The sequence below is a fragment of the Alnus glutinosa genome, chromosome 1 (assembly GCF_958979055.1).
Source record: "Alnus glutinosa chromosome 1, dhAlnGlut1.1, whole genome shotgun sequence".
Lineage (NCBI taxonomy): Eukaryota > Viridiplantae > Streptophyta > Magnoliopsida > Fagales > Betulaceae > Alnus > Alnus glutinosa.
Genome location: NC_084886.1, coordinates 52,142,850 through 52,169,396, shown reverse-complemented (window position 1 = coordinate 52,169,396; position 26,547 = coordinate 52,142,850). Strand labels below are relative to the sequence as shown.

General features: G+C 34.7%; 2 protein-coding genes across 4 annotated transcripts; both read right to left on the bottom strand.

Annotated features, from left to right (window-relative positions):
* Positions 1-2,720: 2,720 nt before the first annotated feature.
* On the bottom strand, positions 2,721-3,512 carry LOC133861629 (receptor-like protein EIX2). Its single transcript, XM_062297423.1, has one exon. The coding sequence runs from the start codon at positions 3,510-3,512 to the stop codon at positions 2,721-2,723; it is 792 nt and encodes a 263-aa protein (XP_062153407.1).
* A 4,334-nt stretch (positions 3,513-7,846) lies between these two features.
* Positions 7,847-21,473, bottom strand: LOC133858182 (uncharacterized). Of its 3 annotated transcripts, none has more exons than XM_062293667.1 (19): positions 21,147-21,473; positions 20,106-20,258; positions 19,842-20,001; positions 18,942-19,260; positions 18,527-18,661; positions 18,256-18,448; positions 18,025-18,155; positions 17,011-17,223; positions 14,376-14,542; positions 13,889-13,967; positions 12,506-13,036; positions 11,920-12,290; positions 11,590-11,673; positions 11,390-11,497; positions 10,949-11,179; positions 10,651-10,719; positions 10,268-10,495; positions 9,455-9,568; positions 7,847-8,371 (listed from the first exon to the last, which is right to left on the bottom strand). In XM_062293667.1, the coding sequence occupies exons 1-19, from the start codon at positions 21,247-21,249 to the stop codon at positions 7,951-7,953; spliced, it is 3,810 nt and encodes a 1,269-aa protein (XP_062149651.1). In that variant the 5' UTR covers positions 21,250-21,473; the 3' UTR covers positions 7,847-7,950. The 3 variants fall into 3 exon arrangements, with proteins under 3 accessions (XP_062149651.1, XP_062149652.1, XP_062149653.1); XM_062293668.1 differs by having other exon boundaries at positions 11,390-11,494; XM_062293669.1 differs by lacking the exons at positions 7,847-8,371; positions 9,455-9,568 and having other exon boundaries at positions 10,327-10,518.
* Positions 21,474-26,547: the final 5,074 nt, after the last annotated feature.

Here is a 26,547-nt window from a genome sequence, read left to right as displayed (position 1 = left end):
AGCTCCAAAGAAAACTTAACACTCAACTTGTCAATCAAACTAACTTGAAGACGGTGCTAAAAGAAAATAACACCATAACTGACTGGAATAGGTCAAATATATGACCCGGCCAATAGAGAAAATCAATGTAACCATGAAAGACTGCTATCAAAGGCAAAACAAGGAACTCCGCAACTAAAAACAAGTCATTAGTGGTTGTGAGTGAAACAAGGGACTGGAGAAAAGCTCCAAAGAAAACTTAACACTCAACTTGTCAATCAAACTAATGGTGCTTGCTTAGAAAAATAAAATGATAGGGCTTTGAAAGTGAAAGGACTGGGTAGAAAGGAAGACTTGACTATGAACGTGTCTCTATCCAAGAATAGCCCTTTTCCAACTTTTCAGCAACCGAAATTCACAGCTTCCAGAGATTACCACCTACAAATTTCCACCACAGTGAAGAATATTTGCTAATAATTAAGGCTGAGTGTGAAATCAGAAAGTGTCAAGTATTCTGTACCCCATCTCAAGTATATTTAGTTGAAGACAATTATCAAATTGTAAGTGGACTTGAGCTTTCTTCAAATTTTTAATTATTTAATTTCGAGTTTTAGTCATTAACTCGAATGTTCTATAGGAATAGAAAAAATCATTACTCTGGACCCAAGGAAGGTATAGGAAATCTTTTGAAAGAAAAATGGGTCTTTATGTACTATATTAAAACTATTGTATTCAAGAAGATTTTTTCTCATTCCGAGTCCATAAACCAATAATACAATCTCATATCATGTATCAAAGAAGTGGCATTTCCTGTTGGAAACATGGCTAAATCAACGGCAATTAATTTGGATTATCAAGAAAATGAAAAGCTTGCTTACGAGGGACCGAACCAGGATCTCTCGTATGGAGGGGCCAAAATATGAATGCAAACTTATTTTATATGGGTATGCAAGCCTAGTTTTTAAGCCTAAAAATACACACACACACACACACACACACACACACACACACACACATATATATATATATATAAATAAAAACAAGGGCTCCCCTTGGTCGGTCTAATTATGGTTCTGTTTCTAAGAACATCTCTAGCAGTAATGATTATTTTAGCTACTTAAAATACACATTTTTCTATTTTAACTACTAGCTTTTCAATACAAACTCCAACAGATTATCTACCACACTCTTTACTTTCTTTAAATACTATTTTTCTATGTAATTTTTTATTGTGAAGTTTGAGAGAGAGAGAGAGAGAGAGAGAGAGAGAGAGAGAGAGAGAGAGAAGGAGAAAGACGGGAGATAAAAGAATAAAAATAAATAAATAAATAAAGACTAAAAGATATTACAGTGAACTTTCATATATGAAAGTTTACTAATTACTATATATAGCAAAATGGATAAAAATTGTTTTATTTTGAAGCATCTGCAAGAGACTGAAATATAGCTATTATTAGCAATTTGAAGGGTCTATTGGAGATGCTTTAATTCTTATAATAATCAGTTCAAGGGAAGCATTAGTTAGCGTCTGTCAAAAACTATTCCTCTTTTATATATATATATATATGTATAAAGAAAACCCAAATCATTCAAGAGAGTTGACTAGAATTGCGACGAAAAGTGTTTTATTTTTTTATGAGTATAATATATACAAAAACGTTGCTTTTATAAGATGAGAGACCACAACGGTTTTTTAGGAGGACATTAAGGTTACTAACTATTGATGAGTACTATGTGGAAAAATTGAATGAAATGTTTGAACAGCGTGATGTTCGTAACATGTAATATATTTCCTATATTAAAAGGAGATATATATTAATATAATATTATAAATTACTTATCTTTTATAGGTTGATTGTAATTAAATTTGATGATTGATTTAATTATCATACTTATATGTATCAATTCTCCTATAAATAAGAGTATTTTGTGTTGTAAAATCAATAAGAAATAAAAATAAAATGTAGTCATTTAAACTTTATCCTATAGATATAGAGCATAGACAGAAACATGTAAAATATTTGTTTCTTATACATTTTCTATATTAAAATGAAATATAGACATAAGGTGATAAAACAAAGCATATAGACAGATCCACCCAAATATTACAAACTGGTCCTTTCGAGAACAGTAGACACTCATGTTTCCATGTGCAGGCTGCAGCGCAGCAGCAACTCTTGATATCAGCACCAAGGTAAAAGCTAGAAAATCATTAGGCTGGAGACGCTAGATACAGCTTCATGCAAAGTAAGCATTCACCATCCACTGGAAATCTGCTAACCAAAAATATTAAAAATGTATAAATATTATTTTGTCACCTACTCAAAAAGTATTCTTTTGGTTTAATATATAGAAAAACAATGAATTGTTTGAAAGGAAAAGAGAGTTCTTTTTTTTTCAGATGAGAAAGTACAAACACAACAGAAACTAAAACAGATACAACCCCCGAAAATACAAGAAGCCAGCCATCAAAACAGAAGGCCTACAAAAATAACTAACGACAAGGTAAAAGAGGCCATAAAAAATAAAAAATAATAATAAAAAATAATAATTTAAAAAAAAAAAAACGAAAAAAAAAGAAAAGAAAAAAGAATTGTTCTCATGTAGAGCCCAAAAAATCAATACATAGCTTCAACAAAACCCAACAGTTGTATAACCATTACGGAAGACAATGAATTTACATGCATGAATGATTAGGAAGAAAGGGCAATGATTGAGAATAACATTTCTACCTTGACTAGCTAAAGGGTTTCTTGTTGACAGCGAGTCTTGAAGTTCCTCAGCAATTTGGCCATGTTGATAGCTATTGTTATGCAGAGCCTATCTCCAATTCTGTCGAAGAACTGGTAGTAGGCATGCCTCCAAGAAGGCTTCAGCAGAAACATCCCACAAACTCCCCAAAAGCCGACAATGAATCCGGGTGTAATGCCAATATAAAACCATAGACGTTCGTTGGAGTTTGCATGTTCTTGAATATTGCCTCCTTGTTTGCCACCAACTTTTGGACTTGGAACTGATTCATCTCCTAAGCACCTTTTTGGAAGAGGCAAGCCACAAAGATATGGGTTACCTGCATAGGCAGAACCACTAAAGCTCTGGAGTTGAGTTCCTGTTGGGATTCCACTTGAGAAGTTGTTGTTTGACAAATTCAAGTAACTTAAAAAACTCAAATTAGCTAGGCTTGGTGGTATTATGCCTGAAAGGTGATTTCTTGATAAGTCTAGAGACTCTAATCTGTCTAAATCACCAATGCTCCTAAGGATAATGCCAGTCAACAAGTTTTTAGATATGTTCAACCCAATCAATCCTGAGAGACTTAATACTTCTCTACGAATTTCTCCTTTTAGTTTGTTACTTGAAAGATCGATGATTTTTACTAGTCCAAGAGTTTTCTTATACTCAAGATATTTTCCTTTTATAATTACCAATGTATGATCAAAATAGTTAGAATTAGACGAGGAAAATTCATCAATGTTCTGAACCGAAGTAAAAGAATAAATGATGCTTACATCTAGATTTTGTTTTTGAGCCATGGCAGTGAAGTTCCTAAGGCAGAGAGGTATAGTTCCTGTGATATTATTGTGAGAGAGATCTAAGATTTGAAGAGATGTTAGATGACATAATTGCAATGGCATTCTACCAACGAACAAATTTGATAGTAGGCGAAGGACCACCAAATGTGGTAGGCTTGTGCCTATCCATGCTGATATCCTTCCAGAGAGTTTGTTTTCTCCAAGATCTAATACCCTCAATGAAGAGCATGTTAGAGAATATGTTGATACTGTATATGACGGTACTCTCCATATATTATAGGATTTGATTTAATCCTCATTAATTGTAATTGATTATAATCAAATCAGATTTAAATACATTCAATTCTGATTTGATTATATTCTCCTTACATACCATTTTGTATTCTCTCTATATCCCTATAAATAGGAATCATTTGTATTGTAAATTAACCAAGTAATAAGAGCAACAATGTAGCCCTTTGGGCTTTACTCTATGGACATAGGTCATCGACCGAACCACGTAAAATCTCTTATCTCTCTTATTTTATTATTCTTCATTTTATTTATTTTAGGTTTTAGATTTCTTTTATGGTATCAGAGCTATAGGCTAACGCCAGTGTTCGATCCAATGGTCATGTGATTTATTTCTCTTGTTTTTCATTTTCTTTTATTTCAGTTTTCTTATAGTCAATGCTTTGCAAATCTCATCCCCATAGATATTGCAATGTATATGACGAAGAGAGAGAGAGAGAGAGAGAGAGAGAGAGAGAGAGAGAGAGAGAGAGAGAGAGAGAGGAAGAAAATAAATAAATAAATAAAAAAGGGGAGAAATTTCGTTATGGGGAGATTTCGTACTGTTCCTGAGAAAAGAAAAAAAAATTGCATTTCGTTTTGAGGAGATTTTGTATTGTTCCTAAGAAAAGAAAAGAAAAGAAAAAAATCTTCTTACTGGTCGCATTTGACTAGATGAAAAATATATATATATATATATATATATATATATATATATATATATATATTCTTTCAGTGTGTTTTCACGGTGGGTGTTTGTAGATTGGCTCTTTGTCGATCCTAGTTGGTGTCATCGGCAAGTTCTCATCTACTCTGGCAGTTTCAAATCATTTGAGGCGGCTTCTGGTTGTCTTTGTCGAGTTCCCGGCGGTTCTGTTGTGTTCCCCAGCGACGTTTGGCCATTAATGGTGGTTTTCATGGTTGTCAGCGGCTTTTGTGGTATTTTGATATTTTTCGCCAGCTTTTGAGTGGTCCGGCGACGTTCCAGGCGATCTGTGGTGTTCTCCGGCGAGATTTAGTCGTGCCGGCAAGTTTTCGGCAAGTCTCATGCAAGCTGTTGGAGACGAAGGTCTCCGTTTAGTTGCAGGTATTTCGTTTGGTTTTTCAAACCGTTCAGTTTAGTGTTTTCTTGGTTTAAAAAAAAAAAAAAGGGAAACGTGTAAAGAAATCGAGAAAGGCTTGGTTATTTTTGTGCATGACTTGAATCGAATGAGTGTAGCGTCATGCAGATGTAATGAAAAAAAAAAATTAAAAAAAAAATCATTAAAAGAGGCCAAAGTTGCCTATATTGTTTTTGGCCCTTTGATGGCCCATTACTTGTATTCAGCCTTTGTGGTATTGTTTCAAACCCAAACTCATTTTAGCTCATAGTTGGCTCTTATTTTAGCCCATAGATGGCCACACATTTCTTTTAGCATTTGAGGTATTCTTTAAAAACTCATGCCCATTTCAGCCCATAGTTGGCTCATTTTCTTTGGTCCATAGATGACCCATTATGTGTTTAGCCTTCGAGGTACTACCTGAAACCTCACTACCCAAGCTTATTTAGCCCACAGTTGGCTCGAAGAAGAAGAAGATGAAGAAGAAGAAAGTTGTTCTCCAAACTGGGTTATATTTGACCCAACATAAAATAAAATAAAATAAAAAAATCAAACTTAAGCTTTCAAAATCTTCCACCTTGAGTTTGCAAGGGGATGTTAGAGAATATATTGATACCGTATATTACGGTACTCTCCATATATTGTAGGATTTGATTTAATCCTCATTAATTGTAATTGATTATAATCAAATCAGATTTAAATACATTCAATTCTGATTTGATTATAGTCTCCTTATTACATACCATTTTGTATTCTCTCTATATTCCTATAAATAGGGATCATTTGTATTGTAAATTAACCAAGCAATAAGAGCAACAATGTAGCCCTTTGGGCTTTACTCTATGGACGTAGGTTATCGACCGAACCACGTAAAATCTCTTATCTCTCTTATTTTATTATTCTTCATTTTATTTATTTTAGGTTTTAGATTTCTTTTAGAGCAATTCATTAATGATTGGGGCAGTTCTCCAATGAAACTGTTGTTCTGCAAATGCAATGTTCGAGGCGTTCCACCATAATCACAAATTCCTCCAATTGAATCAAATATTCTTCCAGAGAGATTATTGTTTGCCAAATTAAGCACCATCAAATTTGGCATATTTTTTCAACAACTAGAGAGTTCTCCAGATAACAAATTATCTGAAAGATCAAGGTAATTCAGATGCTTATAAGAGGTTTTTGATTTTACTCGATCTGATATATATAAATAATATAATGGTGGCATAGTGCAACAATATAGAGGGACAGAGCTTTTTGTGATCTTTGAACATAAATATGGGTGTAATTGGTTCGCTTTTCAGTGGTTTCAGTGGAATTCATTTTTAGTGAAATGAGAGCGGGACAAAAGCTTCGAAGAAGACTCGACCAGTCAACTTGTCATCTTTCGTCAAACAAACTTTAATTGTTGAGAGTGAAAGGACTGGGCAGAGGCTTCAGGAAAGACTAGACTATCAACGAGTCTGACGTCTTTGTCCAAGAATGGCCCTTTTCCAACTTTCTCCTGGGAACAGATTACTATTGAACACTGCAGTTTCATGGAGAATTCATTTAACGAAATTGCTGAGATTCTAGAAAAATTGATGAAAAATTGTTGACGGGGACTCTCTTCCACTAATAAAAAGTGACTTACGTGAAATAAAGTAAAAAGAACAAGAAGTTTGAAATTTTTTTTTTATGAGAAAGTGAAAAAAATAATAATAATAATAATAATAATAATTTTTTTGTAGTAATTTTTTTATTTGAATAGTAATAAAAAATAATTAATGTGATATAAAAGTGAAAAAAAAAATTAAAATAATTGTTTTTATTTAAAATGGTTCAACTTTAATGAGTTCAATTAGCATTAATTAGAATGAAAAAGGCTTGAAAGTTGAAACCATCCCACCCACCCACCGTTAAATGGCTTACGACCAAAAATTAAGAAAAAGCAGCGAAAAAGAAAACGACTCCAATGGTTGTCGTTATCAATTTATCTCATTTTCTGTAAGCTGTGACCTTCTGCTTAAGATGACACGTGGTGCTTCCTATATACGTGGCGGTTCATTGCTTAAGGAGCTGGCGTGGGACTTAAGCTACAGCTGGATTAGTTGTTGCTTATGTTTCTGTTGTACAGTTTATGGTTCTGTCAAAACGTTGTCGTATAGTTGTGGTATTTTGCTTGGTTGTTAATTCTGTTGTATGGCGGGGGTATAAATAAGGAAACTTGTAAAGGGTAGTTCATGCAGTCTTGTTGTTAACAGATTGGATACGGAGGGATTGGCTCCTCGAATTGCCAAGGGTTTGAATGCAATTGTTCTTCATGTTCTTCCTTCAATCTTTCTCTCAAAACTCTCTTAATTCTCTCTCAAATCTCTCTTAATCTTCCTTAATTCTCTTTTAAACTCCTATTGGAGACATAAGTAACAACCTGTTAGTTTCAAATAAAGAATGAAAAATTAGAGAAATCCGGTCAACCAATGAAAATCTGGCAATCAACCTCTCCAACTAATGAAAAATTACAGATGATTCTACTAACATTTCTCTATAAAATTTACGTGTGTGATGGCATCATGGCATAACATTCACAATCAATCAGGTAACAGAGCATGTAGATTGCTTTTACACAACTGTAAACATCACTCAGGTAAGCCAAGTTTTATGCCAATGTATCTCAAAGAAGAAAGACGAGGAAGCCAATTGAAGATGGCCAAAACTTGTGTCAATATATCTCAAGGAAGCTGAGATCTATTGTAAGATAAAGATAAGAGATCATTCCACTAAAAACGAGCATTGTAAGATAAAGATATCTGTTCTTTATTTTTTTTCCCCGAGAGATCTAGATATTTCTAAGATATGCTAAACAGTTATGGCCCCAACAAAGAAAAGAAATGCAACCGACAAAATATGGGATTTTACTAATTCAAAATTTTGGTTGGGATGGAAAAACTTTGGATGAGACAAGATCATAGGTAACGACAAAGTTCATGAATGCTATATATAATATACATAATTATATAGTAATAGAAGCAATTTATTAAAATTATAAAGCTTTAAAAATAAGAGAAAAACTGATCGACCACACTCCAGTCTCAGTCATCCTCAAGATCAAGTACCATCCTCAACTTCCTTCTCATTACAGCACTCTTTGGAGGTACACTAGAAACCACTTCATCCCCCCAATCCGCCAACTCATCGTCCACTTGCTGATGTGACACATGATCTAAATTGTTTTCAGGTGCAACACCTAACAAATTTTCACTACCAGCCCTAATAAGAGCATTCTTTGGAGATGCAACTAGAGCCACTTCATCCCTCAAATCTCCCAACTCATTATCCACTTGCTGATGTGACAAATGATCTAAATTGTTCAAAGGTGCAACGCCTAAAAAATTTCCACTGCCCATGCAAGTCACTTTGGCTTCTGCACTGCCATTCAGATTGCCGTGGTTAAAAGCATCATCCACATCGATTCCTGCAGGCTCCAACCTTCTGCATTGGTCGTTAACATCCCTGAAAAGAGATGAAGTAGGATGAATTTTACGTCAAAGTGATAAATCTTAATAGACCATTCCTGACAATGGAAGCTCTGCTGTAGCTACTCCCATCACAAACAATTATCGGGGCAACCAACCTCAAGTAAATATCTGAGGTCATTCTTTATTAAATAATTTTTTTTCTACAAGAAATAGCCGGCTTAATAAATATGACACACCTTTATAAATATTAACAGCCTAGTGAAAATGAAATGCAGATTTTGAACTAAAAAGTAGCACTGTAACAATGGGAAAGATAAATAACCTTTATTAAGGGAAAAAAAAACACTTTATTTGACATTATTCCTGCATGCCACTGTTGCAAACTGTCTGTAAACGCAGGTAAACTTAAGAAGCTCAATCAACTGTCTTTATATCTCCTTTTTTCTTTCACCTTATTTCCTCCATAAAGTAGTACTGTTGAATATGCGAATTCTGAAACTTTTTTTTTTTTTCTCTTTTTCTAGGAGTGACTTGCCGACTTATAATGGAAGATCAAGAACCTTACTCTTCAAACATTAGATCCACTTTGCAATTTTGGCTTTCATGTTAACTGCTAGTGCTAGCCTACTCAATCTAAAATGGACATGGAGCTTCAACTACAATAATTCTAAATATAAGGCAATTGGTGTTTATTTATATCTATGCATCCTAGGGAAGTGAGGATGATTAGATGCAGAAAACAGTTTCTAGAAAGATGATAAGATGTCATTCATTCAGCGCAAGATAACATGTCTCTTCCAAGGAAAAATGGAAATGCTTTTCAGATTTTAAGCCAACTGTTAACTTCTTATTCATCTCAAAGTATGCAAATACTTCAAACATGGTACACCAACATCACAACTATATTGATACCATACACATTCAACAGCACCCGTATCCTCCTTTTCCAAGAATTCCTTTCCGATTGCAGATGCAGTTACTACTTGAAAATAAAAAAAGGTGACACTAACATTCCTAGTTCAGTCTGAATGATATGTACAGCAATATAAGGTTGGTAGAATAAGTTGAATAGCGTTCAGTAACTGTCAAGAAGAAATATAGTGGATGAGCAAAATACCGTTCTATAACACCTTCGGTAGCTCTATTTCCAGAATCATTTTGAGTTGTCCCCTGAATCGAGATGGCTGCAACCTTCTCATACTTCGACTGAGGAAGGGGCCTTTTAGTTTTCCTATGTCCAAAAGATGAATTCATTTTAAATCAACAAGTACTATAAGAAAATACAAGAAGAAAAGTAATGAACAAGCTTAACACACTGAAACTCTAATTAAATGTTGCAGTGTAGCTAAAAGAAATAAATATATATATATATATATATATATATATATATATATATATAACTATTTTCCAAAAAATACTACCGAACAAAATAGAATATGATGCATGCATGAAATTATGAAAATTATCCCAGGAGTCACATGATTAGGGTGGGTAAATATCTACATGTGAGCAATAATAATAACATGAGAATATTCCATCACCATGTCTGATGTCATCTACACAACGCAGCGGAACTTTAGAACATTACAAAATTTCATAATTCCAACCAATGACGGATTTCAACAAAAATGTTTTGACGGTTTACCATAAGAACCAGAACAGTCGTAAAATTTAAAAGATTACCGCAAAAGTATTTAGTTAACAAATTGCGTCACTTGCAAATTCACAAAGCAGAATAAAAATTACAACTGAAAAGGGATGTATTAGAATAAAATGAGCTTAGTACCCAAAAAAAAAAATGGATATTCAATAATATGAAGATTATTAAAAGCAGAAGATGTACACAGGGCTGTACATCAAGAAGAGCACTGGATGCTGTCTGTGAACATGAAAGAGCACTGGATACTGCTCGTGAACATGATATTATTACCTATTCATTAACGATAACAATGTTTCATCATCAGAATCATGAGCTTCGTCTGTAAAGGAGTCATTAAGATTCTCATCCCTCAGATGCATGTTAGCTTCAAATCTCCTATGTTGAGGAACACATAGACCAAGTTGCTTAAGTTTGTGAGAAACTTGGACAGCCGTGAATTTACTATCTGCATCCAATGCTTTTGCAATCATATAGCTGCATCTCTTATGCTCTTTGAATCTGTGTAAAAGAAACAAACCCCCCTTTTTTATTTTTATTTTTTAAAAAAGGGAATAACATATTCCAGCATATCTTTATCAGCTTTTGAGCGTCTATTTAGTAAAAGGAAATTTAAGCTGACATTGTAACCAGCAACTGAGCTAAGTAACACTCACTTCTCATATAGAGCTCTGATCATAGCTTCCTGATCTTCACTAAAGGCTCGGACTCTTTTCTTTGTGTGCCTATAAAAATATAATAAGAAACAAGAGAAAAAAAAAATGCATGTATTACAGACTTATTCCAAAATGGAAGGGACAATTAGTCAACAAGGAATTCAGACTTTAAATAAATAACACCAAATGCATTTTATATGGATCATGCTTTGCAAGTTCAATACTGCTGCTTTAGAAACAAGCTCATCGAAAGCAAATATAATCTGCAATATCCGGAAAGCATGAAATTAATACTTACAAGGGTCGATTCAACAAACTTCCTTCTAAATCATCCGAGTTATGACAATTACTAATACTTTCTGCTGATTTTTTTTCACCCTCATGCTCATCAACATATCGCATCTTTTTCCTTGGTGCAACTTTCAGTCCTAGCTGTCTAAGCTTATTAGAAATTTGTGCTGGTGAAACTTTACCATCAGGATCTAGAACTTCCGCAATTCGACAACTACAATGTTGATCATCTTTGAATCTAAAATAGCCACATTTGTCAGAAAAAAGATTTAGTGCAAAGAGTTCAGAAGGAACAGGATGAGAATAAAATGAGACTACTAAAGAATACCTAATCAATTCACCCAAAAAAAAAAAAAGGCATTCAAAGTTATGTACGCTTCAGATCATTTGAGGCATAAATGTGATAATCTAAGAGCTCTATTGAAAGCAATGCTTTAAGAACACTTACTTCTCATAGAGATCCTTAATTTTTGTCTCCATCTCACCATTAAGAAAAAGTCTTCTCTTTCCTCTAGGGGCCCTTTCAGATTCATGTTCCTTGTTGGACTGGTCCCTACTGAAACAGCAAAATGCATCAAGGAGTTTCATATACATGAAAATCTTCAAGTACAATACCAATTCCCAAGAACTATAATTCTGAGGGCATACTTATCAGAAATTTCTTTTCTATTAATATCACTCTCTGAAATGGATGTGACGCCTCCCTCCTCTTTGCCAGAATTTTCTTCAATACTACAAATAAAAGGGTATTTAATAATTCATTTTCTTGCGGCACCACTGTTCAATTAAAACAAACTTCCTTTGTTTCTTTTCCTTTTTCTCAATAAACAAACTTCGATAAACAGTATCTCTGAACAAGGCAGCCTACAAATGGATGGCTTGAGATGCAGTATTTCCAGTAAGAAATAGAAAATGAAAAGGTCGAGAAAAAAAAAATAAAGACTAGACAAATAATCAAGTTTCCAGAATAAGTCTTACTTCTCATATCCTTGCTCATGAGAGATCACAACATCAGCTTCATCTTCACCAAGTGCATCTGCTATGTTTCTTCGGGTCCATTCCTTGGCCTGTGATGAACCAATTTCTCCACTCATGGAAATATTTTCCCAGTTTCTACTTTCTTTCTTCAAAGAACCTAACTCATGCACTAAATATTCAGCATTAATATAATGGCATTCTTTGCGGGTCTTCCAAAAGAGAACTTCCACAAAAAGAAGGGGTTGGCTTTTCATTTTTCTTAGCATCCTTCTCACCAAACTCGTTAAGAAATCAACAATATTTTCATATTCTTTTGATGGACATGAGTTCTGCTCAACCAGGATACTTTGGAACGTGGTGAGGATTGATAACTGCAAAATGTCCATAAAAATAGTTGATGAGATATATATTCATAAATAACTTGGATTAGTTTTATCTTTGGGAAAATATGGATGTCCTCATAGTTATATTTTGTAAAAAGGGAAATTTCAGCTTGAAAGAAGCAAGATTATTTGTCTTTTAATAGATAGGACATCCTGTGCTTTTTCCTACTTTTTTGGAAGGTAAGTACATTACAAATTTTAACCTGATAAAGCATTGAAGAGAGCTCCAAGTCATCAGTAATCCTCCGCAACATGCATATTATGTAGTGATTTGTACTGGTGGAATTGCTCTTATAAAACTTAAGCAGCCAACACAATTTATGAATAATGTTGTCTCTTGCAAAAGCAGAAATCAAAGTGGACACTCTAAAATCAACTTCATCAGTTGAATCTAGCCGCTCCTCACCGGAAGAATCACCAGTGCCATAACAGAGATCATCATTAGCATGATCAGCACTTTTGTTACCCATCTGTAACATACTGCCTTTAAGGTTCCCTGACTCCGACACAGATATTTCAGATTCATCAGCCTGTGAAGGGCCAACAATGTTTTCTTTCCCATTAGAATTTGTATTTGTTGGACTTCCCTTCTGGCCGATGCTCATATCCACTGATTGCTCACCATTAGAGATGCCAATCTCATTCTGAATGGTAACATGATCTCCCAGAAGTCCATTTTCCGCTTCCTTGTTGCTCAACGACTTCTTTCTCTTTCTCCTTGACTTTCTAGAAACCTTAATAATGAGAAGAGGTTTTAGTGGAGATTCAAAACAAAGGCTATCCTAGACTGATTTAGGCTATCCATGAAAAAAAAATAAATAAATAAATAAATAGGCAGAAAATAAGCAAAACAATTACTTATTCTAAGAGATACTTCACATATGCTAATAATGGAATACATTTTCCTAGCATTAGCAAATGGAAAGAAAAATGGATGCATCAGTATCACGGACAGTTTTCAAGTCAAAAGATGCATGCATAAATTCAAACTGATTATAGAATAAATGCTGCAATGAAAACCTCTTTCCATAGAAGAGTATATAGCTGCGCAGAAGTAGCATTTTATAGCATTACATATTGCCGTGCTCAAGATAAAAGACAATGCAATGAATTCATAACCAACTCAAAAAGGACAAAATAAACCAGGAAATACAAATCAACTTTTACTTGTTAGATATACGTCTAGTAAGGAAAATGATACACCATCTGTAGGAAAATAGAACAATATTCTATTTAAAATATGACATATAAAAAAGTATCATTTAGATACATCTCTTACAAATTGATAAGGGAAGATGTTTATGCACTTTTACATGATTGTACTTGGTATAGTTATAAACTTAGTGGAAGAAAATTATTAGCTTTGAGGTGTTTCAATTTACAATAGATATCAAACTAGAGTGAGGAACAACAGAAATATTAGTTAAGCTTGTTGAAATGTAATTTTAGAAGTGACTCCATCTGCCAAATTTGTACCATTTACTTTCTCCGCGACACAAACAATAAGACCGAATAATATGAAAGCAAGAAAAAAAGCTTTTCAATCTAAATTTAACCCACAAAAGCATGAGAAAAGCATAACACACCCTCAATGTTCCACGTTCTTGAAGGTTCTCCATGAGCTGCACAATACTATGAATTATCTCTACCAAATCTGCAAGATCACTGAGAAGAAAAAGATCATAAATATGACACCAATACAGTCAAGAAAGAATAGAAACTATATTATGTGAATAGCTGCTACATGCATATGTGTGAGTAGAATTACATATTTACCATGGGGACCCTAATAGCCGGGGTGGAATCTGGCACCTATACATTCAAGGGCATACCACAAACTTTCATTGTGGGTATAGCTGCCATATGCATATGTGCATATGAAAGACCTTCATGAATGATTTAGAAAGGAATCTAAATACTCTACCAAGAAAAGAAGGCCTATAAACCAAAATCAATTCTCCTGCTATTGAATTCAACTACTAGGAGGAAACTCCCTGCTACCACATTTGAGAGATTAAAAAAAATAGATAAACAAACAAAATATTTTGTGATGTCAATGTGCAAAGGAAAAACCTTTTTGGTTGTTTGTGAGTGTCAAACATTTTGATCAAGTTTAAGAGGAACTGAGTAATCCCGTGATCTGTCTGATCATAAAATAACTTGTAAAGAAGGATGCGCACTGTGTGAGATTCCTTGGAGTTGTCTGGCGATAACTTAAGCACCAAATCTAGCATGCAAATCTGCAAACAGGCAAGGCTACAAATCAGAAAGAAGATTACTGCAAGGAGTAGCTTGAATTTCATTTTTTGTGGATCACAAAATTTTTTTGATAAGTAATTTAAAATTCAATAAAAAAGCGCAGAGGAGCGCAACCCTAATACACGGGAAGTATACAAGAGAGCCCCTAAACAGGAGGAACAACTAATAAATTAAGAAAGTCTACAAAAGTAGAAACACCTAGGTGGCAAAGATGGGGAGCTATCCATAGATATAGCGTGTTAAGAAGACGCTTCCTTAAAACTACCATTACAGTCTCGACATCTTCAAAAAGCCTCGCATTCCGCTCCCTCCAAATGCTCCACAAAACACAGTGAGGAACTAAACGCCAAACATTTTTTGCTAGGCCATGCCCTCGAAAAGCACCCCAAGTAGTCAACAAACCCATCACCGATTGTGGCATGACCCATTCAACTCCAAATAAAGAAAACATAAAACTCCAAAGCTCACGGGCGGTGTCGCAATGAAGTAACAGATGATCAATAGACTCCCCCTTCTTTTTACACATACAACACCACTCAATAACCACAATATTCCTCTTTCGTAGATTGTCATGAGTCAAAATTTTTCCTAAAGCTGCAATCCATACAAAGAACGCCACCCTTGTCGGAGCCTTAGCACACCATATCTTCTTCCACGGGAATGATGGACCTTCTTTCCGACTAAGTGCTTCATAATATGACCTTACTTCAAAATAGCTCCTTGTAGAGAGGTTCCAAACTAACTTGTCACCCTCTCCTTGTCGAATCGGAGTGGAGTACAACCGCTCGAAGAAAGAGAGCACCATCTCCAACTCCCAGTCCTGTAATTGCCGCGTAAAGAGAACATTCCAATGAATATTGCCATTATGAACAGCCATATTATCTACCACCATAGCCGCTTTGTTCCTCACAAGACTATACAGAACTGGAAAACAAAGCTTCAAAGAAATCTCCCCACACCACCGATCATGCCAGAAACTGATATATGATCCATCCCCTACCACAAACCGAACATAATTACAAAACTTCTCCCACCCTTTCCTAATATATTTCCAAACCCCTACTCCATAGGAACCCGACACCTCAATAGAGCACCACCCACCCTTTAGGCTCCCAAATTTGGCGTCAATCACCAAACGCCATAGAGCCTCTCTCTCCCTACCATATCTCCACAACCATTTACCTAAAAGAGCTTGGTTAAACAGGGAAAGGTTGTGAACTCCCAACCCACCTGAATGCAACGGATTTCACTAAATGAAATTTGGCCTCATCCCCTATGCCACCCCATAGGAAATCCCTCTGGATTTTTTCAAGACGATTAGCCACCCTCAAAGGAATAGGGAACAGCGACAAGAGATACGTGGGGATATTGGACAGCGTGCTCTTAATAAGAGTCAACCGACCGCCCTTTGACAAATACATACGCTTCCAACCAGCCAGCTTCCTTTCCATTTTCTCAATCACCCCTTTCCAAGTAAGAACGGACTTGTAAGAGGCACCCAAAGGCATACCCAAATATGTCATAGGTAGCGATCCAACCCTACAACCCATAAGTTGGGCCAACCCTTCAACATCCTCCACCTCACCAATATGAGAAGTGATTGTTCTACTTTTTATGGCAGGTAAAGCAATGTCCCAGTTAACGAATGGAACATCTAACTGACAGCACGTTGCAAACTAACAAACAAATTCCAACGTTATATAGCTTAGAAAATTGTTCATAGCTTAGAGTGACTATTGCTGTATAGAACACTTTTGGGTTCCTGGATAGGACAAGAGGTTCTGGACTATATAAGATATTCTATACCTATCCTGTGCAAAAGAGCTGGATTAGGCTGACACCATGTATGTTATCTACAAAGCATTTGCCTTGCCTTTAGTGCCTTAAATATATTTGTGGGCTAGCAAAGTCGTATCTATGATTTGTGATAATTCAATTTCAAGGCACTCCTTCAGTGCATTGCTATACAAGTTCTCATATTTGAAATTTGAGTTGCTATAGAAAATTTTGTTTATTTTAACAAAACGGCAAAATTTCAGAATTAAATTCCAATCTAGGAAACAACAAACATTTATTACAAACCTCTCCTTACAATTGTCAAAATAATCAAATTATCTGTCGTGTAAAAATACACTGGGCCACAAAAACTCTCTTTTCCAAACAACCATCATCTAAGGTTTTATAAGAAGCCCAATTCCTCCAGTCGCATAATATGGTGCTCTTTTGGATCTATGTGTTCTTATTGCAGGGAGAAAAGAAATAACAGATAAATAAGCAATAGTCACATAACCGCTACATGTCTTCACATTTAGTGCAGGTAAAAATATGATGCTAAGGAAGCAGAGAAATGTTTATTGATTCATCATCCATAAATTAGCAAACTACAGAGGCATATATTGGTCAGGCTAACAAAGCTAGTAAACTTTTGAGTTGAAGGTGGAAAAATCACCATAGTTTTCATAAGAGAACCAGCTGCAGAGAGGAATTTGTAGTCATGTGTTTCCTTCAACCCATCAAATGCATCACGCCACTTTAAAATGACTAGTTGGAACATTGATTCATTCATCGATTCAGTGATTGGTCCACATATATCACCTCTAAAAATTATGCTGTTAGCATCTTTATCAACAAAAGCTTCAGAAATGTCTGCCCCCACATTTGGCTGTTAAACCACAGAAAACCCAAAAGAACACTTCAAAATATTTTATAGCAAAAAGAATATTGAAATAACAACTAATTATTGAGCAACAAAAAATACGTCAAACTAGACATTAAGAAATAGAACTTCAAACAAAATGCTATAACATGTCAAAAACAGCGCTTTAAACCAATGAGCTCGAATAAAATTTCCTCCCTTTATAAAAACAAAGTGCTTGAGAGCTCGTGGATTCAAAATTCACTGGGTGCAATGTATAACTTACCAACAAAGAAAGGAACCAAGGCTTAAAATTGTGTTTTCTTGTTTTCAATCCAAAACTGTATTTTATCCTTTACACATGCAAAAAAATTTCCAATAAGCCTATTTATTTATTTATTTTAAGTAATCGACAAATATCATTAAAAGCATAACGCGCCCCTAATATTTTGAAAAGGCAAATGTAACGACAAATCTTTCATTGAACCAAGTTTTCCCAGTTAAGATACTCCATCATAGATACATCTGAAGCTCACAACATATATAATCAGAACTATGTTTCCACTATTTTGGAACCTTGTTGGTGGGCCCACTATAAGAAAGAAGAGCTAGTTACTCGTAAAAGAATCTCATCATGCCTAGGAACTCCAGAAAGGAGCATATTATATCGTTACAAAGATGTTAATAAAAATTTAATGAAAGTGTAAATTAACCTCTCTTCAAACTTAGGGCTGATTTAACCTCTTGCTAATGTGTCCAAGGAAAAGAAATATGTCCAAGTATATGAAAAAATATAGAGATGAGAATATGCAAGATTTCATGTCTCACCTGAGAATTCAAAAACTTGTGATATTGAAAGGAAGTGACAAACTGAGCAACTTGAAAGAAAACAATGATATCACTCTTCTGAATTGCATGGCTTTCCTTTCCAATATCCTCACGAATTGACTGCATTAGAACTGATAAAAATTTGGATTGCATTACGATGTCAGAACATTACAATTAAAATATGAAAGAAACAAAGATCAAGTTAAAATAGGCATTTTCCAAGAGACTTGCCATTGTAACCCCCTGATAGAAACTGGCTCACAAAACCATGAAGCAACTTCAAAACTTTATCCTCTGTTGAAGGTAATCTTCCAATATCCCACGCAATCCTTTTTATTGGACCCCGGGGAATCTTGTGTGGCTTAAGCATGGTATCTTGAGATGCAGAAGCCGGGTTCCCCTTTAGTACTGCCTTTGAACCATCCTGTAGTAAAAACTACCGATGTTACTGAAACTTTAAATCAGAACTCTAGCTAGTATCAGCAGCAGTGGAACTTCATACCATCTTAAGCCGTGTAAACGTCCCAATAAACTGTGAATGCCGACCCATATTCAATAGTCTAGAACGCCTTCTTTTCTCTTCTTCCTCCATAATGGACTTGAGACTACCCAGAGAAGCTTTGTTGTCTTCATCCACCTGATGGACAAAACGTATTATTATTGCACTACCACATGCATGCCAAACAAGAAACTGTACAACAGGTGAAAGATGATATCAGTACTCAGATACTGCAAAACTCAACAGCCAATAACATGAAGAGAAGGAAACGAGTCACCAATTCATAAGAAAGCTTTATTTTATCTCTGATTTTTCCTGTTCGTGTCTGTTTACCTATTTTTTTCCTTAAGTTTGGCCAGCTTGACAAACTTTTAGTGTTACCATAAAAGACACTGAAAAGAGATGAAGTGAAACCAACCTTAAAACCCTTCAGATGTGCCTTGGCAATCAACTCTGGCTCTTGACCCATAAAAATGTAATGGAAAATCTCCAGCAAAAGTAAGTTATCCTGATGGAGATAGCCACAAGAACCACCAAGATGCTGAGTTATGACTAAAATTAAGTCCATTACATTCTCGTGAAATAAAAGTTCAAGAAATCTATCTCTCAGCAATAAAAATTGACTAGCAGACCCCCCAGCCTTCTGCTGCAATGAGATTTCTTGAATAGCTAGAATATTTCGAAATAACGTAAGCACCAACTGCATCAATTTCCAGTCATCCTCTGTGAATGTTTCACTGTGTAACAAAAAATTACTCATAAAACCAATTTTAAGAAAGAAGCAGGCATTAGTCACTAACTCAACAAATAAAAAGAGCTAAAATAAATAAGGACAACAACAATGTGAAGATAACAAGACTTTGGAAATGATAATCATCTCAAAAACTTATGATGCATGAACAATTGGCATGTCAAGATGCAGTGAAAAGTAATATAAGTAACATATATATATAAGAGCCAACATTTAAAGACAACCAACATGGGTAAGTAAATATGAAGCATTTTTAATTAATATTCACTTTTACAAATAAAAGAAACGGAAATGAGAATAAAATTAGTGTTTCTAAGGCATGAACAGAACTCATGAGTATCAACAAGACATTCACAGGTAGTAATCAATTTGAAGAGGCATACAAGGAACTTACATATAAGGAAAATCAACTAGAACCATGCCCTCAATTCGTTTGTGGCAAAAAATTTGGATAATAATTAAAAAGTAAAATATCCAAACACTTGTATTAGCTGCAGTTCAACAAAAAAATCAATACCAGGCTTAAATGATGCAAAATCTATGATTATGAATATGTGTAATCCTTACCGTTCCAAATTTTCCAGTGGGCTTTCTAGAAGCGATACTATCACTGCAATAACGTCACTACATGTAATTGAAGCCTTCAACCCCCATAGATATTCTATCTGTTGTGAAATATCATTTGATGTAGGCTCAATAGGCATGCCAAGGAACACCAAAACTTTCACTGCAAAACAGGAAAAAAAAAATAGTAACAATAATGATAATAATAATAAACTGATCCTATGTTTTTTTTTCCAAACACATGATGGAGAAATAAGCAAAACCTGCCTGCATTTAGAACCAAACTAGAATCATCTTGGCAGAGTTCAATAATAGGTATCAAATCTTTAGATACAATGTTCCATTTACAGACTTGCTTAAACACATCTCGAGTTTGTGGATCATCACGCCTCAAAAACCTCAGCAAATCCTTCAAATTATCTGCCAAACGTAGGAATTTAAAATTAAATATGACGAATAAAACCACTCAAACCTTTGCAACCCAGTAACCCACAAAAGTCTAGGGTGAAATGATATTAAATCCTTTTCAATTATTGATAAAATTGCAGGGAATTAAACTATTTTTTATGTAAGTACAAATTAAACTAAATTAAATCCTAATTCTTATGGTTTCCATCATTTAGACCTGCAGAACAACAAAACCCTCTTCTCAAGTGATACTGACACATTGTCTTACTTAAGGTGAACTTTTCGATTTCTGAAACACAATACAATATAAAGCAAACAAAAAAAAAAAATTGTAACAGCTAAACAATTAGAAATAAACATTTGATCTAGGTAATTTAACAAAAAAAAAAAAAAAAAAAAAGAATAGAAAACCCCATTTGCAGAGAATCAATGGCTTAGCGAAAATTGATCATCAGATCAAAACAATAAGAAAAAAAACTTTAATTGAGATTAATTTCATATTTATGAAATTCAGCAATTAAATATTGTCATGGATTTGCACCAAAAGATTACAATCGTAAATTTCGAATTGCCAAAATTCTACCCGAAAGAACAAAAACTGATACAATGATTCAGCATGGTTTCTACCTAACTTCATGAAAAATATGTATCGAACAGCAAGAGCAAGAAAAGACAAACTTAGACTTAATAATTTTCCATACCTTCTATTTTTAAGGAATCAAATCGAAAAGTTTAGCCCGACTGATTTAATAATTCACTAACATATCAGAGAAAAAATAAATAATTACAAGAAAAAACACGAATAATGAAATTCACGGCTTTCTTTTTTCCTTCGAAGGATTCGCACATTTTCCAATAAACCAAACGGAGAGTTGTGGAGAGCGTGAATGGAGGGTATACCTAGACAGTACTCGCCCTTTATGTAGCCAATTCGATTGCCGTTCTCGTCCTCCTCGGCGATTCCGAGACCCGCGCAGATCACCGATAAGCCCTCCGTGTCCATTTTCTTTCACTTTTTGTCAGCGTTACGGTTTTGAAAATTGGATTGGTTTCGGATTTATAGAGACAGAGAAATGAGGGGTTTTGCTGCAGCTGTGAGAGATCTGATCAGAGAGAGAGGGAGAGAGAGGTTTATAGTTAGGGCTTCAGAGGCGCCAAATGGGTATGGGAATTTTCCCGCGCTTTCTGAGCTGAGATTGTGAAGGCCTAGCTTGGGGCGGTGATGATATGGTGCTTCTGCGGGTGTAAAAGGAACCGTCTGTACCCAATGATGTGGCATACTATGATTTTTCTATTTTTCTTTTCTTATTTTATACATACATTAAAGCTCGAGCAATACTATAAACCATTTTTTTTTTTTACCTCTTTTTATTCTTCTAAAGTTGACGTGATTTTAAATCATCGTTAGCTTTAGGATGAACTACTATTAAATTTTGATTCAATTGTAATTTTAAAAGCCACGTCAACTTCAATAAGATAAAAAAATAACAAAAAAAATAGGAGTAATGCTATACATCATCCCCTTGTCCTCATTTTGTCCCCCCAAAATTGATGTGGATCTTAAAATCACCATTGAATTTTTGATATATCACTCTTGGATTTTGATCTAATGGTAATTTTAAGAGCCACATCAATTTTGGGAGGACAAGAGGATGATGTGTAACATTACTAAAAAAATAGTTCTTAACGTTACTCTTAAAGCCCTGTCGGACCAACCGGAAATGCATTTGGCCCACCAGTAAACCAAATTGTGGTATTCTTTTCTTTAAAAAAAAAAAAAAACAAACAAACAAACAAACTATGGTCTTCTAAAGTTTGTAGTATGTTTTGGCCAAATAATATTATTTTTCACACATATTTATTACACTAATTTTATATTGGCTTAAGTGACGTGTTTTAAGTAATTTTGTTTTATTTATATTTTTTTTCAAAGTGGCTAACATAAAACAACCATTTAAATCACACAAATCATCAAATGTAAAATAATTTTTTTGTTTGTTTTGGCGTAAAATGATTTTAGCATTTTACGGTGTTTAGTAAAGGCGAAAATAATAGTCAACTAAAATCATTTTTAGTTTGATCGTAAAAGCTTCTTTAATTTTTGGAAAACGATTTACGGTTTTTAAAACTGTAAATTGTTTTTCGAAATTAAACTCTTCGTCCTTGCACGCACGTTTGATATCTAATTGCTGGAATCTGGCAATTGTTAGTATTTGGAATCCAGGAGGCACCGGAATTCAGCAATATCCGGCCACTGGAATATTGCCGGTGCCGTAATTCGGCGACATCCGGTCACCGTCGCCGGATGCCGGTGAACCAGATTCCAACTGAAACTGGCCGGAATCTGGCCATGGTTAGAAGCCGGCCAGATCTTGCCAAAAATGGTCGAGATCCGGCCGGATCTGATCGGGTCTGTAAGAGCCTGGCCGGAATCAGGCCATTTTGGCCAATCCAGCTAAACAGGCTCGCCGGAATCCGGCAACGGCGACCGGATGTTGCCGGATTCTGGCGATAGTTGCATTTTCACTTTTCAAGAAAAATCATTTTTTTTAAAATGATTTCGTAAAAAATATTTTACGACGGAAATCATTTTACGTCAAAACAAATAGAGCATAAATATGAAGGAAAAAAAAAAAAAAAAAAAAAAAAAAAAAACATTACTCCTTTTAAAGTAGACTCTTGGGGAGTGGCATTGTGCTAAATGGGTGGCTCGAGCCACCCCATGGCCAATTTGGGGGTGGCCGAACCATTTTCAATGGCCATGCACGTGGTTCGATCACCCCCAAATAGCAAAATGAGGATGGTTTCAACCACCTCAAGGGCAAAATCTTAAGTTTTTCTTTTTTCTTTTTGCCGAACCCCACCTAAACTTCTTTTTGTTTATATTTTATTTTAGTTTTTTAGTTTTCTATTTTTAAATTTTTTTTATGAGCCATAGTGACACGTATCCCTTTTTGAATGATATTAACGTAGACTTTCATCAAATTGATGAGTCTCAAATATTGCATATGTGGACCCCTTAATTTGCATTTACTAAACCTTTAGTTTTGTTATTTTCTAATGTTTTTTGTTAGTTTTGATATTTTAGTATTTTCCAGGTCATTGAGAAAAAACAATAGATTTATGGTGAAATAAAGCACACTTTGAGAAGACTTAGATAATGTGGTTATGTTCAACCAAATCAAGAGAAATTTCTCTAATTGGAGTCAAAATCGGATTGGACTAAATTTCAGATTCTGCATATGTCACAGTATTTTGGTCATAACTTTTAACTCAAGTATCTGATTAAGGTGAATCAAGCAGCGTTGGAAAGATAACTCAATTTTCTACAAATCATTATGAAATATGATTTTTCTAATTCGAACATTTACTATGCCAAAAGTATCTCGCAATAAAAGACCGCAAATCTTGACGAATTTGGAGTCATTTTCCTTGTTGGATTGAGTTTTGAGTCTCCTACTCAAACTATAAGACTAACCTCCAATTTTTCTATAAATTATAGGGCTTCCAGGATTTGTTCTTTCCCTATAAATAGACCTCTAAGCCTAAAGAAAAAGTGTGAGAAGCTAGAGACCAAATATATTTTTTTCTTTTTAGTTTAGTTTTTCTTTAGGGTAGGTTTTTATTTTCAATAATCATGTGTAGCTAGATTTTCAACTAAGGTTGAGGATGAAGCCTCATCAATGAAGAGCAACAATATTTTCATGTAAGTTTATACTATCCGATTTTATTTGGTTTTAATTTTTTCAATGTTTTATTTTTTTTCAATCTGTGGGATGATTCTTTGATATCTTTTGTAATTCAATGATACATTTGATGATTTGAGATAATTTCACATAATTGATTGTTTGGATTTTTATTTATCAAAACGTTGGATATTCATTGTGTTTCGTTCTACGGATATATTTGATAATTTGGTTTAAACTGGATATCTTTTGTGATTTGTGCAAAGAGCGGATTCATTGAATGATTTAATGAATTTTTGAAGCATAGTAGAACATACATAAGATTTGTATGGTGAGAACTTCGGATGTGTATTGATGAACATGAGAATATATTATTATGATTTGGTGGGTGTGGATTCTAAAACCTTAGTACCTTTTGTTTTGTTTTATTTTACTTATGTTTTTCTTTTATTTACCAAAATCTCTTAATTTTTGGAAATAGGTTAGGATTTGATTAATTTAGTCATAAATTTGTTTTCAAAAATACAATTCTTTGTCGGATCGACCTCGCACTTGCAAAACCCTTTATAGCAAACGATTTGTACACTTGCGAGTACATTTAAAATTTACATCACAAATTATGGACGAAAATTGGACGGATGTACCATCTTTATTTTTAGTGATAAGTAAGGTATGTACCATCTACAATACAAATTGAAACTTAAATAAAAAATAAATAAATTTTTTAAACTACATAAGGATCAATAGTGTTTAACGGAGGCACTTGACTAGCGTCGCAACTCACAAGTTTGTAAGGTTCCCTCTAAAGGGAGAACGTCATCCTTATCTCTAAACAAAATAAGGCTTTTTCACTTCCTAGTGAAGTTTTTCCTCAACCTTTGGTGGTTTTACAAAGGAGGAGGGATGGATCTCTTCCATTCCCTCCTCCCTTTTCCTTGTTCCTTTTTCTTGTCCTTCCTTGTTTTCTCCTTTTCCCGATGCCTTCCTTGTGTTTTCCTTAATTGTTGTCTCTGTTTCCTCCAAACAACATTGTTGTAGCTCAGCCTCCACCTTCAGCCTGACGTTCCTTGCCGTTGTGATGCTCTTCACCTTAGATCCCCCTCCCCCCTGTCGTCTGCTTCACAAATTTGTAGAGGTTCACATATTTGATTTTTTCAATGCCATATTTGACAACCTCTGTCAGTTAGGATTAGCAAATTTTGATATGACTCACGAATCCAACATGAACACAACACAAAATTATAAGGTTTGGGTTTATGCTAAATGGGTTGACCCGTTTATGACACATCAACTCGTTTATGACCCGTCAACTCATTTATAACACTTTTATGACCCTTATAAACGTGTTGTGTTCGGGTTTTGTGTCTTAACCCGTTTAACTAATCGTGTCGGGTTCGAATTTGTCTAAACGGGTTGGCGAGTCAATTGAGTCGACCCGAACTCGACACGATAACTCGTTTTGCTAACCCTACCATCAGCCCTGACTTTAGACGCGTCCCACCTTCGTGCTCCTGGGCCTCCATGCTCCGAGGTGTGGATCTCACTTGCTAGCGAATGTCATCACACGCGCCAATGTGTGGTTCCCCCTCATCTGCGCGTGGCCTTTCCAGATTGCAGCGTCATCGTCCTCATCTGCAATTGAAATTGTTTTATGGTGTTTTGTTGCATTTCTAATTTTTTTTGGTGTTTTTTCACAGCTTGCTTTGTGATGTTTGGGTTGCCGTCTCCCTTGGACTTATGTGGAATGATTTGTTAGTGGTGACTTTTGTAGCCAACATTCGTTCATCTTCGATGATTTATGTTTGGCTATTGACGATACTTCCTTGCAACAACCACTTAATGGTGGTTGTTGCATTTATCGCTTGAGACTCATAATCGAATACTTTTGCCATTGTTTACCACTTCGTGCGGCTTTGATCGTTTTTAAATCCATTGTCTACTGTTCGCTTTTATCATTGCATTGCATTGCCTTTTTTCGTTTGAGTTTTGTTGTTGGGAACCCATCCCGTTTTATTTTATTTTTTCCCAATAACAGTCCTATTATTGAATAGAAAAAAAAAAAAACCCGCAAGTTTGTAAATGTGGCATTAACACCGTGCATATGTCACACGGAATAGGATCCTCTCAATTTAAAATGAAATGGATACTATCAATTTTACGATCATGATTTAAAGTTGATAACATCTAATGGTGTACATGATTTTACATTATTTAAAATTTTAAATGACATGCCAACATTGACTTCATATACACGATTAGATACATCAATTTAAAATCTTGACATTTTATTTGAAATTGATAGTATCTATTTTATTAAATGAAATTGAGAGAATCTTATTCCATGTTGCATGTGTTACCAGTACGAGGCAAAAAAAAAAAAAAAAAATCATGGTAAAGTTAAAGTGATGAGAGAAATTTATTTGAAACTTGAGAAAGGCTTAAGATTATAATTATCAAAATTAAAATTTTAAAAACTAAATTGATACGAGACAAAAACCTAAGCACTGAATATAATTTTTTCCTTTTATTTTCTCATTTGTCCATTAAATCCCCATTAGACCACTAAAAATGCATTAGGCCCATGATTAAAGCAAATTACGGTCTTCTAAAATTTG